Source organism: Solanum pennellii, chromosome 4 (genome assembly GCF_001406875.1).
Source record: "Solanum pennellii chromosome 4, SPENNV200".
Taxonomy (NCBI): Eukaryota; Viridiplantae; Streptophyta; class Magnoliopsida; order Solanales; family Solanaceae; genus Solanum; species Solanum pennellii.
In genome coordinates this window covers 64,276,700-64,301,550 of record NC_028640.1, presented here as the reverse complement: position 1 = coordinate 64,301,550, position 24,851 = coordinate 64,276,700, and the positions used below count along the sequence as shown (strand labels likewise).

The 24,851-nt window shown below is 31.4% G+C and overlaps 1 protein-coding gene across 1 annotated transcript; it reads right to left on the bottom strand.

The window, feature by feature from the left end:
• Positions 1–17,121: 17,121 nt before the first annotated feature.
• Positions 17,122–21,528, bottom strand: LOC107016915 (SNF2 domain-containing protein CLASSY 4-like). The gene is made up of 4 exons (XM_015217230.2): positions 20,896–21,528; positions 19,405–20,106; positions 17,497–19,300; positions 17,122–17,206 (listed from the first exon to the last, which is right to left on the bottom strand). Exons 1-3 carry the CDS (start codon positions 21,526–21,528, stop codon positions 17,519–17,521), a joined length of 3,117 nt encoding a protein of 1,038 aa, XP_015072716.1. The 3' UTR covers positions 17,122–17,206; positions 17,497–17,518.
• Between the last annotated feature and the right edge of the window lie 3,323 nt (positions 21,529–24,851).

Genomic DNA, 24,851 nt, shown 5'->3' with positions numbered 1-24,851 from the left:
TCTTCAGTCTACAATGTTAAAGAAAATTCATTGTAAAGAAATCATTGCTATGATATCGTTCCTACTTCCACTAATAATCGGATCATTGAACAATGAAAAATGGAGAAGGCACTGCTGGTTGAGTAATAGGCAATTGCGAGAAATATAGGAAAAAAATATTACTGTATTGAATTATTGTTGTTTATATTATTACTTTGACCCTATTTTCAGACACCTTTTCCAACCAGGACACTGCAATACAATCCTTTTCTAAGTCAGACACTATATATTATTCCTATTACTATTACAATTCATGTTTCTATTCTAAGTATGATTGTATACACCTATTACTATTCTAAGTAGGATTGTATAAACCTATTCGTACTTATAACAACTATGGCGGGGAGTGACAAATGATACTCTATGCTGCTATGAACATAAACGAAAACTTAGTTTTAAGCACCAAAAGATTGTGGTAGAGTGGTAAGTATTCCTTCATCTTTAATCAGAGATCTCGAGTTTGAATTCTGAGAATGTAGTCACCTTTACCTTCTTAAGTAGACTTCCCACCCTAATTCGGATTATCCGGGCCCCAAATCAAGTATCAAACACTCAGATAAGACATGATTGGTAACAAGTAATGTTGTCTAGTGTAGAGTCCAGGGTGAAGCGAATTCAGGATTTAGAATAAGTGAGTTGAGAAAAGGCATGACTATAATATGTGCTTGAGTGCGTCAAATTGCTGCTACTTTCACATTATTCAAGCAGATTGTTAGTTTAACCACATTTTTAACATTCAATAGAATGAACCCAACAACTACAGAGAGTGGCTATCATCTGATGTTAATTTGTGTTTATAAACTAACATCTTATCGAAGAATTCTGGTCCTCGAATAGCACTTCAGACTGGAAAATCAAATTTTACGACAGCAAAAGAAGAGAAGACAAAAAGAAGTAAAGCTCTCTGCATGATACACAAACAGTTTGCTGCCTACAGGGCTAAGCATGAGAAATAAAGAAAAAAACAAAGTGCAATTCTAAGGGCATTGAATTTGCAATATCATAAACTACCTCACCAATTTAATAAAAAAGAATATTGAGCGTAATCGGTCCTCATTGAGAGCTCTTCTCTATTGAGTTCTAGACAATGCCAACTCTCACTTGTATTATCATCATAATCATCATATATGTGGACTTGTGCTCCTTTTAATTCTAGTTGACCATGCCAAGGAGAGTACTGACACAAATTCTTCATATATATATTCTTCATATATATCAAACGATTAATGAAGCATTTAAATGTTGCACCTGTTGATACTATGTTAAGTCTCCGAGGATGACAACTCCATAGCAAAGCATCTAGAAACGTTGAGCACTCCCCATTCATCCATGTACAATGCACATTCAAAACGTCCACTTTGGTCGTAGCAACTCCGTAGTGCAGCTGCATATCTGTCAAGTTGATGTCATTGCAGTGGTAAAACCAAAGGGAGACTTCAGGACAAGAGTTCGAATTTGATAGAAACTTCCTCAAGTTATAGAACCATTCAGCATTCAAAATGCCTGAGACGTAATGATTGAAAATCAAGTGCTTCAATTCTCCTGAAATTTCAAGTTTAGGAATTTTATATCCCATATACTCAAGTGACTCCAAATTCGAACAATCAATCTCTGTTATGCCCCCACAAAATCGAATCGAGATCCAGAAATAATGTTATGCAGAAATCCATCACATATTCTCATATGTGATATATCTAAAGAGTTCAGATTCTGATGTTCTACAATTTCAAATTTTTCCCCTTCAAAAGTCAAGTGTTCAAGAGTTGGTGCTTGGATTATAACAAGTTGGTCTAGCTCCCTTGTATTGATGTAAACTGACTTAATCTTTTCATGATTCAACAATTCAATCTTATTCAACCCCCAACATTGATCAAAGTTGAAACTGTCAATCAATGGACAACAATTAAGTAGAGTTTGTAGCGTGTCTTCGTCTAATTTGACATGACTTAGAGAAAGCTTTCTCAAAGAATAGCAATTCGTCACAGAAAACGAAAACGAAATAGGCATAAGAGTACAACACTCCACAACCAATTCTGTTAAACATTTTGCGGTCAAAATTGTGAAAATAGACCATGAATAGTCAAGACCTTTTAAAAAGACGTACTTAACACCATTCTCAAGCGCAATATAAAGCCACTTATCAATAGGCTGAGCAACTTGAGAATAAAAAGAGTATGATAATTCAAACTTATCAATCGGAATTTTTTCATCCCTATATCTGTTCATGATCGTATCCATTCCACTAGAAGGATATTTGAATTCAATGTAAACCAGGATCGTAGCCATGTTTTCGAGAGAATACTCAATTTGGCTGCATCTTCAAAACTAAGGTAAGAAACAATTTTTTCAATGAGACATTCAGGCAATACGTCAATAGTGGCTATCTCCATCATGAAAATTTCTACATGAAAACAAAACTATAATAGATGTAATATCAATTTATATAGGTTGCTGTGCGATGTTTGTAACAAGTCCTACTTCTATAGTTATTACAGATTTAATTAAGAATTTATTTCTTATAAATCCTCTAACGAGTATAAATTTCTTTTTGGCAAAATTATGGAAAACTATAGTTGTTGTTTACTTAAACTTGTATTACAAATATTCAACCAAAAATTTAATTCGTCATACTACAATAATTCTGGTATGCATAATACAATACCATACAAAACTTTCCTATTTTATTTTTACAAAATTGGTTAAATACTTGATGTATAATTAATTATATACCTAACTAGTCTTCGATTTTTTTCTTATTCCATTTTTTAGTAAATGGTATTAAAGATAAAAGGGTAAAAATATTTTTTTAAAAAGTAAAATTACATTTAAAAAAAAAAACTCATTCTGGCCCAAAAGATTTTTTCTTTTAAAATATTCTTCCAATTACCCTTTAAGTTAGTATTGAAATTAGTTATTATAATTAATGTTTAGTTATTTTTGGCAATAATTAATAAAGCTAAAAATAAAAAATTATGTTCAATTTATGTCATAACCTACTTTTCTTAAAGAGTATGAAACACCTCAAAAACTTAAGTTAATATGGACGAGAGGGAGTACATAACTTTTTCATATTTAAAAATTGTGTTATAAAATAGAAAATTTACCATTTTATTTTATTTTATTTTATAATTAGGACGTTGGTATTTTTTTTCTTTTTTATAATTATTTTTATTTTATTAAAATAATTTACTATGGTTAAATTTCATTAAAAGTCCTTGATGATATAGAAATTTCATACACTGACAGGTCACAAAACTTAAAACTCTTTATTAAAGGGAAAAAAGTCTAATATATCTCCTTAACTGGGCTATTTAGAGTTAATATATCCCCCGTAATAAAAATGACTTATATATACCCCGTTGTTATAAAAGTGACTCACATATACCCTTTTCTTCTAACGAAAGTGGGAAAAAATGAATGATTCATATTTTATTTTTTTATTTGAAAAAGCTAGTCCATGTAGGGTTATATTTCATCTTTCTCATACTTCTTTTTTAAACTATTTTTATTCATCGAGTAATCTGAATATATATATTTTCACCCTCTATTCTCTAATTATAGAGAGTTGAATAATAGTTCTCCAAATTTGAAAAAATACTTTCATACTCTCTATTTCACTTTTTGAATATTATATTATTATTTCTACTTTTTTGTAATTAACATATTATTTTTTATATAAGGTTATTAATTAAATCTCTAATATATGCAATTGTTTTTAAATTTATAACATTTAAAAAAATATTTTATTTTATATCTACTACTTTCATCTTGAATTAATAAAATTTTAAATATTTTTTTAATTTTCGTCATTTTGTGATGTAATTTGATGTTATATTAATTTCCACTATGAAGAGTGCACAAAATTTAACTGATAAGATAAAAAATTTAATTTTAAAATATAATACATAACATAATAATTTAAATACAATATAACAATAGATACAAAGCATAACATAATTTTAAAAATCACAATAATAATTTAGTAATCCGGTAAGTCGTTTCTAGATTTAACGATATTCAAAAAAGGAATTAGTGTATGATTTAAAGAAGTTGTGATTATGATTGCGTTTGTGCTTGTTGATTTATTTATTTAGTTATTCGTAGTTGTTATTTGAAATTTTGATGATTTGACAAAACCACAGGAACCTTGTGAAGGTACCTGGTTCTCAGCTCAGACTGTTTTTTTGACTGTCAGCTGGAGAAAATACAAATGGTAGGTGCACAGGTTCCAACAGCGTCAGAAGTGTCAGAAACCTTAACCAATGGCATGGTTTTAAGGATAGTGACCTTTCTATACAAAAAACAACATCTCCATACCTTGGACTTAGTTTTTGCAACTTGAAAATGCACATTCAAGGACTCTTGCAAAGACGAAGCAAAAAATCAAGAAGAAAGTTTTTCAAACACCTCAAGCAGAAGTGAACAAGTGTGTAGTGTTTATAAATACTTTTATGTGATTTTACAATTGTGAACTGATCCTAAATCTATAAAGGATTCAATGTGTTTGATTTGAAAATTCTATTTTAGTTAGTTAAACTAATTTAGTGGGCAACTTGTATGTTGCTTAGAAATTCTAAATCATCAGTAGGTTGATGGTTTAGTGGACAGTCTGTAAGATTGCTTAGAAAATCCTAAGTTGTCTAGGGAAGATAGCTTAGTGGGTAGAGGAATCTCTACTTAGGCTCATCAAGCAATAGTGCNGAAGATAGCTTAGTGGGTAGAGGAATCTCTACTTAGGCTCATAAAGCAATAGTGCTATTGCTTGATAGTGAGATTAAAAACTTTTTCTCACATTTTGTGTAATCGGTTTCCTTTTGCTTGAAAAAGATTAGTTTTATTGCTAATGGTTCTAGTCCAAAAGACACCATTATGATGCCTGTTGCTAGATTCATGTCTCAAAATATTTTTGAATTTTTCAAAGATAAAATTTCTTGAAACAAGTAGGGGATTGTAAGAGTTAGTGTTTCAATTAATTTTGAAACAAATGCTTCCGTTAAAAGTTTTTTGAAATATACAAAATACATGAATGTGAATTGTAACATTCACTTTTGTTTTAAGTCTACGTTATGGGTCTTTTGGAAGAAGCTTTTTAATTCTACGTTATGGATTTTTGAAAGATAAGTTTTTTCTTTTAATTCATGAACCTATAATAAATACAATTTAATTAAAGTCTTTTTCTTACAAAACCTTTTTACTATAAATTGAGTTTCTTTTGGTTGAAAAGAGAAGCATTCAAAAAACTACTTTTCCTTGAAAAACACTTGTGAGACATTAATCAAAAGGTGAAATCACCAATTCAAGAATAGAAGAACAATATTCTTGAATGCTACTTGTTTTGTGGCTTAGTTCAATCCCGATGATAGAGTTGTTATTTATTCTTCCGGTTGCTCGTGGGAGAGAACCCCAACTATCTTCAAGAAACGTATTAACGTGCCTCTAAGTCAAGCAATTTTTTTTTTTTGGAATTCCTTGTATTTTTATCATTCTTATTCATTTGTTCTAACACAAGTGTTGGACATGCTAATACTAGCTAAAGCTGGTGATTGCCTGCGAAGAAGTTGGGTATTTGTTTGTCATCATCAAAAAGAGGAAAAATATTGTAACCTAGTGCTTTAATGATATTCACAAACACTATGGGTGGTCCCAGAGTTGAGCATGTCCCTATGGTCAAATGGTAAACAGTTGTAAAGCTGCCACATTGATGCGGTTGGTGAGCACGGAAAAAGACAACTTTCTACCTGACCAATGAGAGAACACTAGGTTGTTTTGTTTAGAGGATAATACATCTTCATAAACATGAAACAACCTAGTTAAGACATAAAACTACAATTGCAAAGGTGTATTTTGTCTTTGTAAGAACACAAGCCTTCAAGAACTTAAAGGGAGATGATAGAGTTATCAACTGCGTCTTTTGTTGTTGCATCAAAAGCTTGTGTCGCATGTGTCTGAATTTATATATACATTTCTAGTCTATAAAGGAATGGTTCGTCCCCTCATTATTTAATCAAACATGAGCATGATTAGAGTTAACTATGTAGAGTGTGGTTGAAGTCTATATTAATTAGATTTAATTAATATAGTGGCCAATAGAGGTATTGCTTTGGCTCTTTCTATAATAGAGTTATTACCTGGGGGTGGGATTAAGAGTTTAATCTATGTAATCACTTGTTGCTTGAAGATAGTGAAAGCAGTTGAAACCCTGAGTGACAGGTCGTGGTTGTTCTCCTTCTTTGAGCAAAGATGTTTCCACGTAAAAACTCCTTGTTGTTTTAGTTTTCATTTGTCTCCTCAAGTACATTTAAGTATACTAGTTCTGGAAACGTGCCTTGCACGTTTGACTTCTGTTACTGTTATAATTTATATAGGCCCAAGATATAACATTGCTCAACATTGTCTAACCTACTCCTATATGTTTTTTTGTGCATATTTTTTAGTTCTAGCCTTACAAGTTGCTCTATTTTTTTGGTGAATGATGAGCAACTTGTAAGGCTAGAACTAAGTCCCAAAGCTGAAATTTCTTGGGACATAAATACTCCAACAATCATTAAAAATAAAAAAATGAATGAAGGACACAAACCAATAATAAAAATAGTGACCAATAAAAAAATATTACAAAAACTATTAGATTATGTGTTTCTCCAGCAACCATGAAAATAAAAAATGAACGAAGGCACAAATCAATAAGAAAAATAGTGACCTATAAAAAAAATACTCCTTACAGAAGAACTATTAGATGATGAAACACAAAGTATGGTGGATTAATATTTTTTATCCAATTTATAAAGGGAGAAATTAAGTACATGAAAGGTTTGTGCATGAATGTGTTTAATGGTAGAAGCTAAAAAATTTTAACAATTAAATTTATTAAGAAATGGAAAATGATAAGTTGTAACATCTAATCATGTATTTGGTCTAGTTTAATTGTCATTACTAATTTAATTTTAAAAATTAGTAAAAAAATTTTTAATTTAAAAAATCGGTGAAGAACATTTTCGTAATCTAACTTTGAACTGAAAATCTTCCCATTTATAATAATATACTAGTTTTGGAAACGTGCGTTGCACATTTGTCCCATATAATTATTATAAAGTTGAATTATTATATAATGTCGAAATTAGAAATATTAGTTTTACTAATTTATATTTCATTAATTAAATAAAATTCATAATAATCGAATAGTACATTGACCATCAAGCAAGAAATATGGAAAAATAATTATATTACTATAGCATCTAATAATATAATTATATCTATATGACTTTCCTTAATAATCTCTCATTACGCTCCATATTAGTAAGTACACAAATATGTAGCTACTTAAAGAAACTATATTAGTAAGGAAAGATAAAAGTAAATAAATATTATAAAAGTACATTTAAAAACGAATCTAAATGTCATAAATTAGTAATTTCAGCACTAATAAAAATAGACTTACAACATTCATAATTTCATTATATTAAAGAAGTATAATTGGTAAAGAATACAAAAAAATTAAACAGATAAGAATAAATACAACATTCATATCCTTCTTAAGACTTTTATTATAACAATATATATATAGTAAAAAGAAATACACAAGGAGTAGAGTTTTTTTTTCTCCCGTTACAAAAAAAAACAATCTAAAATGATAAAGAAGATAAAATTTATGATACAAAATATCATTCTAATGAGGATCAACAAATATTAATATTTCAAAACAAAAAAAAAGTACCTGAAAATTGTCTGATGATTCACATCAACACGAGGCAAGTGGTAAAGAAAAAATATTTTTTCATGATACATATATATAGCTAAAGATTCATTGGATAAGATGAAAAGGTGAAGAGTTGTTTAAGTTAATTTTTAGAAGTTAAGTGATCTTAGACATGGGGTAGAGGGAAAGGTGATTGCTTTTACTAATAGTTCAATACATTTATTTATACTAACTAAAGAGAGAGGATAACAAATTTAATTATTTAATCACATTAATTATAGAGAAAGAATAGATAATTTTTATTTTTTAAAAAAAGTAATTCCTAACAATTTCCTTTGAAATAATTTCTAACAATTTTCTATAAAATATTTTTGTCTTTCAAAGTTTGACTTTACACCTTCTTATTTTTAGTATTTAGTATAATATAAAATAATTATTACTTAGTATGTAAATAATTAGAATTTAAACCATTGTGTCTAGATGCATGTATTTAAATATGATTATTTAATATTAAATTAATTATATATTAATATTTAATTTAATTTAGGAATAAATTAAGGACAAAATGGTAATTCAACTTTTAAGTTAAGAGCTTCCCACTTATAATAATATATGATTATTACTGACCAGGTCTCTCAGTACGTGGTGGATCAACTGGTGTAACTCATCACTGTGTCCAACAAGTACTCCCCCTTCAGATGGTTTATAAAGCATCACTTGGTATAAATAAGTTAAAGTTAGTTACCAAAAAAGATATAATGAAAGATTGTGGTAGAGTGGTAAGTACTCCTTTACCCAAAAGTCTCGAGTTTGAGCCATGAAAATGCAGTCGCCTTGACCCTCTAAAGTAGACTTCCTGCCCTAATCCGGATTATTCGGTCCCCAAATCAAGTATAGGACACTAGACAAAAACATGGCTGGTAACAATTAATGTTGTCTAGAGTAGAGTCCAGGGAAATGGACTGGTAACAAGCAACACTGGTATTTCGCGACACAATATTTGTGAAGGATTCTGACAAAGTGAGACGAATTAGTGCCCTAGAATAAGGTTTGTGCAAATTAAGTGCGGACAAGTTCAATAATAATAATAATAATAACAATAATATTAATAATAATAATAATAAGGAATAAACAGCCTCGGCCCAAAATTCTTTTGGTAGATGTTTCGCTTTCAACATACATCTAGCCATATTAAGAATTGTTCTATTTTTTCTTTCTGCAACTCATTTTGTTGGGGCGAGTAAGGTACCGTTAGAGGGCGACGAATTCCATGAGATTGACAAAAGTCAATTAATTCTTTTGAAGTGAATTCGCTTCCTCTATCGGACCTTAATGCTTTTATTTCATAACCACTTTATTTTTCTACAAATGCTTTGAAATTTTTAAAGCAACAAAAACTTCATATTTTTGCTTCAAGATGTATACCCAAGTCTTTCTACTGAAATCATCAATAAAGAGCAAAAAATATTTTCTTTTACCAAAAGAAGGTGGATCGATTGGACCACACACATCGGTGTGTACAAGTTGGAGTGGCTTACTTGTTCTTGATGTAGTCTCTTTTGGAAAACTCCTCCTTGTATGTTTTCCAAGAAGACAAGCTTCACATAATTGATTTGGATGGTTGATCGACGGTGTCCCATCAACCATGTTCGTGTCTCCCATTGATTTGAGCGCTTCAAAGTTCAAGTGTCCAAAAATCATATGCCAACACCATGAGTCATCTTGCACAATAGCCTTCAAATACTTTGCATCGACAGTTTGAAGATTAAAGGAAACAACCTATTCTTTGCCATATAAACTTTAACAATTAAGTTGTTACTTGAATCTCTTAGCCAAAGATGCATATTTTTCATATGAATATCATATCCTTTTTCAAGAAGTTGACCTAAACTCAAAATATTGCTTTTCAATTTTGGCACATAATAAACATTGGTAATCAATTTATGACCACCATATTTACAAGATATCAGAATCGTACCTATCCCTTCAATTTGGATCTTTGAGGTATCTCCAAAAGACACATTACCTTTCACGGTCTTCTTTATCTCCACAAATTTATCTTTGTGGCCACACATATGATTGCTTGCTCCATTGTCAAGATATCATGAGGTGCAATCATCTTTATTTTCTTCTTTGAGTGTTAATAACAATGTTGAATCATCTTCATCTTTGTTGTTGTCAATAAGATTAAATTTCTTTTCAACATTACTACGATATTTCCAAGAGTAATGTCCAGCTTTAAAACAATTATAACACTCAGTTTAAGATTTATCATACCTCATTTCATTTGTACCTTGATAGGTTCCGCGTCCTCTACCTCCTCGTTGACCACGACCACGATCTTTGAATCATGACTAGTGACCTTTATCTTCATTGTTGAAATGATTGGTATAACTTCTTCCTCTTCCATGACCTCCACGACCTCCACGGCCTCGCCATTGTCCATTTTCTTTTTAACTTTTCTCACCTTCAAATACTTTGAAGGATGCATGAGTTTTAGGAAGTTGCTCTAGTAGCTATTCTTTTCTCCTTTTCATTTTCTCTTCATTGGCTAGTAAAGAACCTTCCAATTGTTCTACCGTCATAGAGTCTAGATCTTTAGACTCCTCAATAGCACACACCACATAATCAATTTAGATGTTAAAGAACGAAGGATCTTTTCTACAACACGCACATCATCTACTTCCTCCCCGTATCTTCTTAATTGATTTACAACAACCATTAATCTTGAACAGAAATCCGAAATGGATTCAGATTCTTTCATTTTTAAGACTTCAAAATCAGTCCTTAGAGTTTGAAATTTTATCTTCTTTACTTTATCAAATCCTTCGAGAGAATTTTGTAAAATCTCCCACGCTTCTTTTTTGGTGGTTGCATCAGCCACCTTCTCAAACATGCCATCATCCAAACATTGATGGATAAGAGTACGGTTTTATATACCCTTTGTCTACAATATCACAAACATCTTGAGAGCCAAGAATAACTTTCATTCGTCTAACACCATTTTTTATAATTTTCTCTTGTGAGACCGGGGTATTGAAAGGACAACAAACTATTATTTTTCATGACTCTGATACCACGTTGTTGGACAACATGATAATCACACCCAGGATAATGTCCAAACTAAATAGCAATAGGAAGAGAGTGACAACGAAACCAAATATTAAAATGGGTAAATATGATACCCGAATAAGTAATACAAAATAATATTGATGAAAAACTCGATATTGTCAAAAGACTACTACTCAACACTCTTTTATTTCTTAGAACTCACAATAATATTATTTGCACACTATTTTCTCACAAACTAAGAAGTAGTTTGTGGATTACTCTCTCTACTCTCTATTGCTTCTCTATTTTGGTGTTTTTTCAAGTGTTCAATTACTACTCTATTTATAGAGTTTTTTGAACACTTGTTTACATAAAAAATTGGCCGTCTAACTTATACCAAACTTTGACTACCTACTTCCACAAATATGGCTAGTTAATTGAACAAGTATGGCTGTCAAATTAATTGCTGCAAAGATTTATTTCCACAGATGATAGCTACTCTATGTAGTTATTGTGTTTATTGTATTGAATGTTAAGATGTGTGGCATCATTGATTCGTATGGTATACTTAAACTCGAAATATAAATGTGTTTAAACTGATAATCTGCTTGAATAATGTGAACTTTTCACTTGTTACTATTGGAAGTCAAATGTCATTGCAAATTATGGTGAATTTAATATTTGTGCAAATAACTAAGAGGTGAGTAGAAATTACAAAGTGCTTTCCTCCTATTTGGGGCGTAGCGTGACAGTAGTCGTCTCTTAATCTTTCATCGACAAGTTCTAACACATTTCCAGCATGAGCTTATCAAATTTACTTTATCAAGTTTAAGGCCTCTAACCACCAGACACTGCCCTGTTCTATGAAATCAGGCAAACGTACTATATTCAAAGTTTGATTTCATTAAGATTGCTCATGTTACAAAATCATGAAGGTATTGGCTCCTCAAGGAAGTTAAATTTAAGATCTAGACTATAATAATGATATTGTGGTAGGTGGCCAGCCTGTTAATGAATTATGTGAAAGGTTTAGGTGCCTCAAGAAGTCCCACCTTCATGCAAGTAAACCAGTTAGGGAATTGACCACGAAACTTATTGTTAGAAATATCCAAGACCTCAAGTGTCTTTAAATTTCTCAAGAAGTATGGAAAATCTTTCAGTTCACAAGATGATAACAATAAAACTTTTAGGCTAGAAAAAGTGATTTGTATTCCCACATCGACGGTGATGTTATTTGATGAAAGGTAGAAAGGTTTGTGAAATTTCACAGGTGATTGAGGAAGGTGCAACTAGAAAGACTTAAATAACATACTTCTTGGAGGTTAGGGAAAACATTGGGAATTTCGCCTCCAAGGGATCGGAGTTAGATGAAAGAGCTAAACCTAATTGTTAGCAAGGTTTAGTGTCTGAAGTTGGACCAGGCTGCGGTTGGGATGAATACTTTCATTGCGATAACATGATGCTTAACATGTCACAAGTAACTCCACCCCCTCTCAATATTCCATGAAACTGTTTTTGGGAAAGAAGTATCACACGGGGAAAAGTCGGATATTTCAAAGGATTTTCTAAACTGAAGCAAAGCAGAATCTTCACTAGGAGAGCAAACATGATTCTCAAAGGAATAAGAAAAATTTCGACTTAGAAAGACACAACAGAATGATGAATAAAACTATTCACGATTGACATAGATGAGTCTAATTCTCAAAATTTGATGGCATATTGGATTTTTCCTTCAAAAATCCAAGGAAAGCTTTTTATGTGATATATTATATTGTCAATCTAATTGATTTTGTTGCATACATTTATTATTATAGAGACATTTGCAATGAGTTAATTGGTGATACTTTTACCTTTTACTAATTAAAATTGAATCTTTTTTTGGATATACTAACTATAATAATAATAGGTACAGACTTGCAAGATGTTAAAATTTAGTTGCTACAAATTATGAGAATTTAAGTTTTAATATTATATATGAAAACCATAAAATATGATGGGATTGTTTTCAGACACTTTTCATCATCCATGGGATGTTCTTTTAACTTTAAAAGTATTGTTTCATACCTATTATCATATGATAAGAACAATTATATGTCTACCTTGTATTTCATCCTTTGAAGTATGTCACAGTTTTCATACAAACCTAAAAAAATAATATTAATTTTACAAGGGCACATTTTTGAAAAATAACAGCGATATTCATACATCACCGATTCAGCTGTGTATCAAAGCCTTGACATACAAAGGCTATAAATCAAAAAGATGTTGAGAGTATCATATATTATTATAAGTGGGAACAAAAAAGTTGAAAGTTGAAATACCAAAATAATCCTATATAATTGAGTTACTATAATAATACCATTATATTATTATTATTATTGATTATTATAATTATTATTAAAAGTAATTTAAGTTTCATAACAGAAAACTTTTTACATACCACTAAAATGTTACCGTAATAATTTGAAGTGCATTTATGAGTATTCCTTTTGCCATTATCATTGAATTGCATTAACAATTTTTTTTCTTAATTGCTGAATTTTGAGCACTTAAAACAATTACCGTTTTAGATTAAAAAAACTTAAATATTAGAGCATATGAAGAGAGAGGTTAGAGCATATGGAGAGATTCATACAATATTAATATTTAATTGAAGAGAATACATGGTTAGATGTCACAATTTATTATTTTTCACTTCTTAATGACTTTAATTGCTAAACTTTTTAGCTTCTACAATTAAATACATTCATTCACAACCTTTCATATACACAATTTCTCTCTTTATAAATTGAATAGAAAATATTAATCCATTACACTTTATATTTTCACATCTTATAGTTCTTATGTAATCTTTTATTCATTGGTCATTTTTTTCTTATTAATATATTGGTTTGTTTAATTAACTTCTTTCATTTTGTATGGAAATATAGTGTTAGATATTTGACAATCTTGACAAATCATATAATTGAAGTAGTAATATTTTTTTACCAATAAATATAGTGTATCCCACATGATTAAAAGAAATTTTTTTTATCAATACAATCAGAAATTCTTCGGATTCTATTGATCTTTGCAAGTTGCAACCTTAGTTGAATGTTTTACCAGAAACATCATTTTTACCCTTTAAATATTGTATAATGCATCAATTATTCTAAAATAATTATATCATTTGAAATGTTTGGTATTAAATAACATGGGATACACGTGCAACGCACGTATTCGAAAACTAGTTTAAAAAAAAAGTGAAGCAAATTGATATGAGTTTATGTGAGTTTGAAAAAAATTGTTAGGTTTATATAGACGTATATTGAAAATTTTCAGAAAAATCTAGTTCTGTGAAATGACATTGTAGCCCTCTTAGATATTTATCTCATGACATTATCCATGTATTCTTATAATATAAATTTTACTTATTTGAGAAAATTCTGGATTTAGTATTGCAATTACGTACTGTATAATATTCAGTTTCCCAAGCACTATATGTAAATATTATTTTACATTATCGATAAATTTTAACATGTGATAGCCGATTAGTTGCTATTATAATCATCAGGTATTCAAATTTCAGATTACGCCCATTCATGATTGCAATTAATAGTTCCAGATGCTTGATTTCTTTTTCAGTGTCTTCAATAACAGGCTGAATATGAGATTTCACAAACTGCAGTCTTGCGTCCATTACTTCACCATCCGAACCCATTATCAACCTAATTGACGATGAATACAATAAAATTCCCTATTTATAGTAGAAGAAATAAAACACTGAGGTACTATGAAGTTCTCTTTATAAATATAATAGGAGAGATAAAACCTACTTCAACTCAAGAATAAAGGTACTATTTTTTTTATTTATTTATAGAAGAAGTTCTATTTATACATATAATAGGAGAAATAAAACATGCTTCGACTCAGAGAATGATTTGGGAAGTCCAGAGCCTAAAGGACAAAAAATATTGACAAAAATTCTAAAAGAGTATATCAAAAAACTTTTTAACTGAAACGATAAAATCGCTACTGATATAGCGATTTATTTGGCCGGCATTAAGACAAATCACCGCTCTAGCAACGATTTGCACAATTAATTTTTTAATTTGAAATCGCTACCTCGTCAATATTTTTTTTATTTTTGTAAAAAAATATTTTATTTAACAAATTGATGCCAAGGAAGTGATTTTTAGTGGATTTTTTTTTTTAAATTGTAAATCATTGCCTGTCCAACAATTTTAATTAATATTTTTTTCTTATTTTTTGAAAGGCAACGATTTTACTTTAATTTTTGTGTAAATCGCTGTCTTGACAGCGAATTTACTTATTTTTTTATCTTTAGTTTTTTTTTAATTGTGTAATCAAATCGCTGCAAAAAGTATCTTTCGACAAAACGATAAAAAATATTAAAGATAACAAATAACTAAAGATAAAAAAAATATGTAAATTCGCCAGCAATTTACACAAAAATTAAGAAAAAAATAAAGTAAAACTATGAAATAAGTAAATTCGTTGCCAAGGCAGGATTTACACACAAAAAAAATTAAAGTTACTTCAGAAAATAATAAAAATAATATTTAATGTAAAATCGCTGCACAGGCAACGACTTACAATTTTTTTAAAAAAAATCATCAAAAAACCGCTGCCTTGGCAGCGATTTGTAAAAAAAATCTTTTTAAAAAAAATAACAAAAAACGCTGACGAGGTAGCGATTTCAAATTAAAAAAATAAATTCTACAAATCGCTGCAAGAGCAGCGATTTTTCTTTAACGCCGTCCAAATAAATCGCTACATCAGTAGCGATTTTACCGTTTTGGTTAAAAAGTTTTTTGACATACCCTTTTGGAATTTTTGTCAATATTTTTTATCCTTTAGACTCCGGACTCATGATTCGGAGGTTTCTAGTTCGATTTGGAGCCGTTATTAATTAAAACTAAAACCAAACCAATGTAGTCGATTTTTAAATTTCTAAAAGCAAATTAAACCAAATGAAAAAAAACAGTCGGTTTGGTTCAATTATTCTGATTTTTTCGTTTTGAAAGTAATAAAATTTTTGAGGACATAAAAATCTCGATATGATTATTATCGGTTTGGTTCAATTTTTTTTGATTTTTTTTGTTTGAAAGTAATGTATTTTTTAGTACATAAGAATCTTGATAGACACAGACATCTAGTACATGAAAAATCCACAAGAAAGTTATTGTGGATTCAATTAAGCAATACTAGAATTATTATTGTACGAACAAAATATTTCAATTAAGAGAAAGTGTGACTATCTTATGTGAGGTAGGGTAGGTAAATACTAAAGTATTGACTAATGAGTTTTGATGGACTTGGACTTAGAGTCGTAATAGTTAGGCTAAAATTTAAGTGTAGGGCTTGAGAAAATGATAAACTTAAAGGCTTTAACAAAATATTTGTATTTTATTTATGAATAATATATAAATAATTACTAAAAACTTATATATCTAATTTCTCAATTTGTTCTCGTTATTTTTGCGGTTTATTTTTAGTAAAAATCATAATCAAATCAACTATTATTAGTTTTCAAAATTTAAAATCAAACCAAATATCAATATTTTTAACCGGTTTGGTTCAAATTACTGTTTGATTTTATTTTTTTCAACCATAACCATGACTATTAGTAGATGTTATTTGCTAGCTCTAGTCTAAATCTAGAGTTTCTCTACACTTTTAACGACACGAGGACACAGATGACATAAATGAAAATCTATTAACAAATTACATATATAAATTTTTTCTCAAAATTCGATGACATATTAGATTTTTCCATGAATAATGGAAGGAGATTTTTTATGTGAAATATTAGATTTTCAATCTAATTGATTTCGTTGCATACATTTTTTATGGAGACATTAGCAATCAGCTTAGTGGTGATACTTTTGCTTTTTACTAATTAGAATGAATTTTTTTGGAGAAATTACCTAACTACACACCATTTGATTTTGATTTGATTGACTCTGTTAAGATTTAGGAGATATTGAAATCAATTAGATTAGCGTGATTTGGGGAACTCACATTCAATTAAATATTCTGTTTCCTTTAAAAGTATAACTAGTTTTGTTTTAATGTATCCGACTTCTTTGCTATGTATCTAATTTTGAGAGATTTTTGTAAATTGAAAAATAATAGAGAATATAATTTAGGTCCTTACACTATGGCCTATGGGATGTAGGTAAGTTATACAATTTCTTATTTGATATACTAACTAAAATAATAATAGCTGCAGACTTGCAAGAGGTTAAAATTTAGTTACTATACATTCAAATTATGAGAATTTAAGTTTTAATATCATCAAAACCATAAAATATGATGGGAAGTGCATAAAATGGCATGGATGATCAATGATGAGAACTCCTATCTGCATTTTTCATAAACCAGGTGTGAATCTGAAACCATAGAACTGCATCAAAGTGCCTGAAACCACAAGGAAAGGAACAAGAAATCGATAAAAATGTTTAAAATATATATTTCATGTCTAAAAAGCAACTTTCGTGATGTTTTTAATCGGTATAAACAGCTTATTTACAACAAAGTAGTGTTAAACGAAACTTATAGCAGTAATAATTTGGTTAAGTGTACGCATGTCTAGTTAATGATAAAAGGGCAGGTCGGTACTGGACCACAAGAGTATTATATGCAGTCTTACTTTGCATTTCTGCAAGAGGTTGTTTCCATAGTCTGCAGTTAATGATAGTAATACTAACCTTATTGTTTGGTTGGTTACAATCATGTAGTACATGGTGCATGAGATAGTTTTTCAAAAATATGACGGAGGCCCTCATGCTTAACCATGGATTCTAGTATGTCATCCTCTGAAACGGAACGTGAAGGATCCATCTTGACTTCATTCCTAGACAAAAGTACATCTGAATGATACTTTTTTCTTGTCTGCTGTTCGATCTTGTCAACCTCCCATTTTGATATCACTGGATTGTAAACATGCACAACTTTAGTCTGACCATTTCTGTAGGCTCGACTGATGGCTTGCTGCTGTACTGAGGGATTCCAGAGAACGTCAAGCAAAACCACTCTTGAGGCCCCTATAAGACTTATTCCTTCCGAACATGCTTTTATCGATGCAAGAAGCACTTTTACATCACTGTTAGGGTCATTAAGAGAATTTATTGATAGCTGTCGCTGCTTTACATCAAGTTTCCCATCCATATAGAGAATCTCGCGGCCTAAAGTCCAGCCGAAGAGAGAATTGAGTTGCTCCTTGATCAGGTTTAGAGGATCAAGTAACTGGCTAAATATTATAACCCTCTCCTTCGGCCCACCACAGAGTTTGATTAGTTCCACAACAAATTTCATTTTCACTCCAATATCTGGATCCAACCGACATCTTTGTTCTTTTAGATGACTTACTGACTCAGAGAACTCCTTCCTCTTTGCCACTAATGAAGGATGGACGGAGATCAGAGACACCAGATTTTGTTCGTAAAACGAGCCTGGATTCTCTGGAATTCTTTTAAGCAATTCCTTCTGCAAATCTGTCGGCTTCAAGTATATCACTGTATCCCTTATACCCGGAAGACTTACCTTCTTTACATTTTCACTACATCTATGAACAAATGGTGAAATAATATCCCTAAGCTCTTCCAAAGCTCGGGCATTTTTGTCAATGGAACTACTAAGAGAAGCCCATTTCTGCTCCAAATCTGAAGCAAACTTCGGACTAACTACATAGAGAGTATTGTACAACTCTTTGATGTTATTCTGGAACGGAGTACCAGACAAAAGTATGCGCTTCTCGGTTTCAACTTTTTTCAAAGCTTTCCACACAAGGCTTTGCTCATTCCGAGCAGTGTGCCCTTCTTCAAGAATCAGAAGACCAGGTAATTTTAGAAGGATTTCTCTAATCTCTTTGGCATAACCATCTCCATCACCTCCCGTTAGAATCCTGAACAAGTCATAGCTGATTCCCAAAACACTCTTACTTTTAGCCCAGGATCTCAGCTTCACCATACGTATAAGCTGTGGATTTTTTCTTCCGGCATGGGATAAACAGTGGAAGACACTAGCAGTAGCTTCATCTTCCTGGAAAGAGAAATCTTTGTTGTTCAAGTTGTGGAAGGGAATGTTCACCTCCCATTTATGGAACTCGGCTTCCCAGTTAAGAAGCAGATTGGAAGGAGCAATGATTACAGGCCGACACTTTGGAAACAACTTTAGAAATGACTGAAGAAATACTATGGTGAGTCGAGTTTTTCCGGTTCCAGGTGGATGTGAGATTATGCATCCTCCCTTACCATCAGATATGGGCTCTCTCAGTCTCTCAAGAATTATATCTCCAGCAATATTTTTCCACATGAACTCAAATCCTCCACGTTGATGAGGAAACATTGTTGCTTTGGCATTTGACGGAACTAAATCCCAAACTGTTCCTTCTTCATAAACAGGAGAATCATGGACTGTGGAAGAATCAGAAAATCTGAAGTCGTCAACATCCAAGAGTGATGGCGACTCTCTACAATATTTTCTTCCATTCCTCCCTCGAGTTCTCTCAGCCTGCGGATTACATAAATTCAAGATTTTAAGAGTGAACCAAAAATAAATTGATCGAGTAGAGTTTATAAAATCAAATATAAGGATGACAAAGCTTGTATACTTACAAAAGGAGGGAAGATGTACTTGATCTCCAAATGCACGTGCGAACAAACTTTACAGATGAGTCCAATTTGTTCATCTAGCACAAGATGGTGGTTTCCCATCTCACAGCCACTTATGTCTCCATCCTGCATCAGTGAAACAGATTGATTCGTAAAGCCAATATCTGATTCTAAGATACACATGTCCATTTCAACAAAAAGATTTTCGATTTCCTTTTCCCATTCTTCTTTCTCCGGGGGGAGAGGTTCCTCGTCTTCAAACCGGAATACTAAAGGAAGTGTTTCTTTGACAGGAACAAGTTCCTTCTCTTGAGGAGTGAATTTATCATGATCATCAACATTTATTATAGAATCAACAACAAACTTCAGAAATTCAGAATCTTCAAGAGTGTTCTTCCGAGTCTTTTGAGTAACATCCTTTTGAACAATATTTTTCGCGGAGTCATCAACCTCACAGTCCTCTTCGGACAAGGATTTAGACTCCTCGTCATCACTAAGAAGAATCGGTCTACTAAAATTTCCATCATTTAACTTCTTCTCTTTCAGCTTAGAAAGTGAGCGTGGCTGAAGAATACATGATTGGCCTTTCTTGTTCGTTTCACCGCCAACAACAAGCTGAGCTACTAGTCCCTCATTTGATTTCTTTTTTCCTTCTTCATTATTTTTAGGATAGCTCAGATCATCATCTTCTGATACCTCATCATCAGAACCACTTCTTATTTCATCAGAACTCGATGATTGAATCACTCGATAATTTTTGTCTTTGGGGTCCTCACTAAGAAGATTCGATCTACTACAGTTTCCATGGTTTAACTTCTTCTTTTTGGTTATAGAAAGTGAGTGTGGCGGAAGAATATATGCTCGGTCTTTCTTGTGCTTTTCATCGTCAACAACAAGCTGAGATACTAGTTCCTCATTTGACTTCTTTTTTCCTCCATTATTCTTAAGACAGCTCAGATCATCATGTTCTGATTCCTCGTCATCAGAACTCGATGTATCAATCACCCGGTAATTCTTGTCTTTGGGGTCATCACTAAGAAGAGTCGATTTACTACAATTTTCATGGTTTAACTTCTTCTTTTTGGACTTAGAAAGTAAGCGTGGCGGAAAAATATATGCTCGGCCTTTCTTGCGCTTTTCACCCTCAACAACACGCTGAGGTACTAGTCCTCGATTTGACTCCTTTTTTCCTTCTTCATCATTTTTAAGAGAGCTCATATCATCGTGTTCTGATTCCTCATCATCAGAATCACTTCTTATTTCATCAGAACTCGATGATTCATTCACCCGGTTATTCTTGTCTTTGGAATCATCACTAGGAAGAATCACTCCTCTATAATTTCCATGGTTTAACTTCTTCTTTTTGGACTTAGAAAGTGAGCGTGGCCGAAGAATATATGCTCGGCCTTTCTTGTGCTTTTCACCGTCATCAACTAGTCCCCGATTTGACTTCTTTTTTCCTCCCTTTTTTTCCGAATAGCTCAGATCATCCTGTTCTGATTCCTCATCATCAAAATCACTGCTTATATCATCCGAACTCGATGATTCAACCACCCGGTTATTCTTGTCTTTGGGGTCATCACTATCAATATCATCACTTGAAGATTCAAATTCCGACTCAGAAAATGAGGTTGTATCAGTCAAGTCTTCAGATTCATCATTTGTGCTACACATGCTTGAGGTAGATGAAACAACCTCCTCTGCTGCATTCAACATAGGACTCGTTAACCCAACATTGGACGAAGATCCTGACGTATTTACAGCCTCCTCCTCCTCCTCAACGATAACGAAATCAGGATCACTCTCCTCCTCAGAATCATCATCAGACATTTCCTCGATGAAAGGCCGTTTCGTGATGGACTCACAAGTTCCTGGACTAAACTTCCTCCTCCCATTGTTTACCACATTTCTTACCACCCTTGCATTTTTTGATTTTCTCTTGTCACCTCGCGAAGGCTCCACCATTTTTCTTTTCCTCCCACGACTAACATCCTCTCCATTATTCACATTCACAGAACAAGTCTTTCGACTCAATCTGTTCCTCTTCTTATTTAACTTGGCCCTTTTTTTAATAGATTGTTGTCTAGTCCTCCTCTTTGAAACAGAGTCATCATCCCCTGAATCCATCTTCCACCTGAGTCAAAATTCACAATTTGATTCATCAAAAAGACATTTTTCACAATTAAAAAGAAGAGTGATTGAACAGGGACTGATGACTTTGAAATTTTTTAATTCATACACATCACTAATATAGCAAGAGAAAAAAGAAACACATCAAAATCTGTCTTTACCTTCAAACTAATTTGGACAAAAAAACTTTTATTATTTAGAGTTAATATACTTCTCGTTATAAAAGTGATTCATCAAAATCTGTCTTAATTTCGCTCATCATTCTACCTAATTATTCTTGTAACTTATGTAAAAATTACGTCATTCATCTGCCCAATTTACTACACATTGTCTTCCTATTCATTGTAAGAAAGAATTCATCACCTATAAATAGTAATGGTTTTACTTTGTGGAAAGAACAAGAGAAGCACAAGAAAATATAGAGTGAAAAACTTGAGTACCATCGTATTATGTTGATATTGAGATTAGTGTAGTGAAAAAGAAAGTTGAGACAAAAAATATTCTAAGCTTTCAACTATATTCACTATACAGAAGAGAATATTTATATGTTTAACATTTTAAGGAAGATGTTCTTATGTGGAGCTTTGAGCTCTTCAACTAATCTGGAGTTGCTAGAGTTGTACGACGTTGGGTTGTTGTATTCTGGAGGAGACACGTCAAGAGTAATACTGTTGGATCGCTGTAGATTATGCCGCAATGGGCTTGAATTTCCTTGAAGAGAGCGAGTCATGTCTTAGCCGAAATTATTGTTCATTCATTTTTGTTTTTTTTATTTTCAACTGTAATATTTTATATTTTGATATATTACACCAATAATTTTAAGGAGAATTGTGTTTTTGTTTCAGTTTGAAAAGTGCGGATATGAAGATAGGAAATTTCAAAATAATTTCTCTCAACGTCGCTCTCTTCAAGAGATGGAAAAGAAGAGGTGTATGGTAAAATATTTTTTTACTTGCTCAATTCAAGTATAGAGAAGAGGTAAAGGAAAAAAAAATTTACCTCGTATTTTCATGAACAAAGTGAGACTACTTTTCATGAAAAAATGTTACTTGAATTTTTAAAATAGTGGGGTTCATGAAACGAGGAAAAAATCATTGTGGTTTTTTTTTTTTTTGCATCTTTGAGAAATACTCTAAAAAAGGGTATTACAAGCGCATATATTTATTGTGGAATAAATCACACTTTTTTTTTGGCTATAATGAGATGATTTGTGGCTCTAACATGAGAGTTAATAAATAAATTATGAAAAAAACATGTTGAGTAGCCATTTAACGTGAAATGTTTTGGATGAGAAAAAATTCATTCAAGAAATGAAAAAATTGTCATAAACATGTGACGAAAATTTTCTTGTCAAGTCACATAATATCAAAAAATTTATGAAATACAATTTTTTGGTTGTGTGAGTCTTGTAACTTTTTTTGATTTAATTGTGAAAATGGTATGACAAAGAAAGAAGAAGTTTGCTAGCCAAATAAAAAAATATGAGATATGTGGCTCATTGCACTTTATATGATATTGTGTATAATGTATATGTACAAGCAAAATAAGTAAATTTACTTGGTACGCAATTTGATGACTTGTATTGTGCTACAATTAAAAGTTTTATTGGTGCAGATGAAAAAACTTGTGTTACTTGTTGGAAGTGAGAAAAACAAATTATATTTTTTGCTTATCTTCTATGGAGGTTGAAGTAAAAAAAAAGCTTCAACAAGTGAAAAAATGAATTGATTTTACTATATCAAACACTTTATTTTGAATTTTTTAATCTAATTTCTATTAATTGTGATAGCACTAATATAATAGTAAGAGTAAAAATACATTACAAAAATAGTAAATCCAAAATCATGAGGAAAAAACATAATATTGTAAGATCATATGGATCAGTGGAATACCATCAATATTAATTTGTGTTAAGACTTGTGCAAAATTTTGCAGATTCTTAAACTAAGGCCTTAACAAGATAAAGGGTTTGAAGCACATCGGAGGTGGGAGGGGGAGGGGAGGGGGGCCAATTGAATCTGATAAATTCTGAGTCATATATGAAGAAATCTAACTTGGAACTAGAAATCCTATATCCAAATTCAATGGAAAGATCGAATCATATGATGACTTGTTGTGAAATGCATTATTATTAATTTTATTCAATCCCTATGTTGTAAGTGCATTTATCCTATAATGATTTGTGGAGGTTGAGTCATTGAACTCTTAATAAGTCTGTATCTCGTATCAATGGGATGTCAAATTATAGAAGCACCCTTGACAAATTTCATTTATATAAGTGTAAGTAAGCCGCTTTTTATGAGAATGGGTTTGTTCTAAAAACACTCATAAAATCGGGATAACACAAGGTCGTAATGTGCTAGCTAAAAAAGTTTATGTTAACACCTTGATTATTGTGTGTAATTAGTGATACATTATTTCTCTTAAGCGGTCATAGTTCAAAGTCTGAGACCAGTACTGACTTTGGAATAAAGGTTATTTTTTTACTAAGGGGAATATGCATAAGTATTCCCCCAACCTATATCCGAAATTTCAGAGACACATTTATACTATATTAAGGTCATATTATCCCCCTGAACTTATTTTATAAATAATTTTCTACTCCTTTTCGGCCTACGTGACACTAGCTTGAAGAAAATGTCAACACGTGTTGAGCCCACAAGATAGTGCCATGTAAGTTGAAAAGGGGTTGAAAATTATTTATAAAATAAGTTCAGGGGGTAATAAGACCTTAGTATAGTATAAGTGTGTCTCTGAGATTTCGAGCATAAGTTGGGGGTGGGGGTATTTGTGCATTTTCCCTTTTACTAAGTGAAGGTTCATTGCAGAAGACACTTTCATTAAGCATGATAGTCTACCTCAACAAAATTGTGGAGTACTCTCTTATCTTAATATTAAAATGAGTGAGCAATTATTCTTAGTGTGACATTTTAATAGTAATAAAAATATATCATATATCACATTATGTATCATGTTATGTCTATTGGTGGACATTATATTTGTATCTCTTTACTCTTATCAGTTGTGAAAGAAATGTTCACTAGTTGTAAGTAACTTGTGTAATCACCAACTCTTCACTTCACTCATTATTCTACCCAATTTTTCTTGTAACTTATGTAACCTTTGGTCCATTTATTTGCCAATTTACTACACATTATCTTTCTATTCATTGTAAGGAATAATTTGTCACCTATAAATTAAATAGTGACGGTTTTACTTTTTTGTGGAAAGAACAAGAGAAGTACAATAAAATATAGAGTGAAAAAGTTGAGTAGCGTTGTATTGTGTTTATATTGAGATTAGTGTAGTGAAAGTCAGGG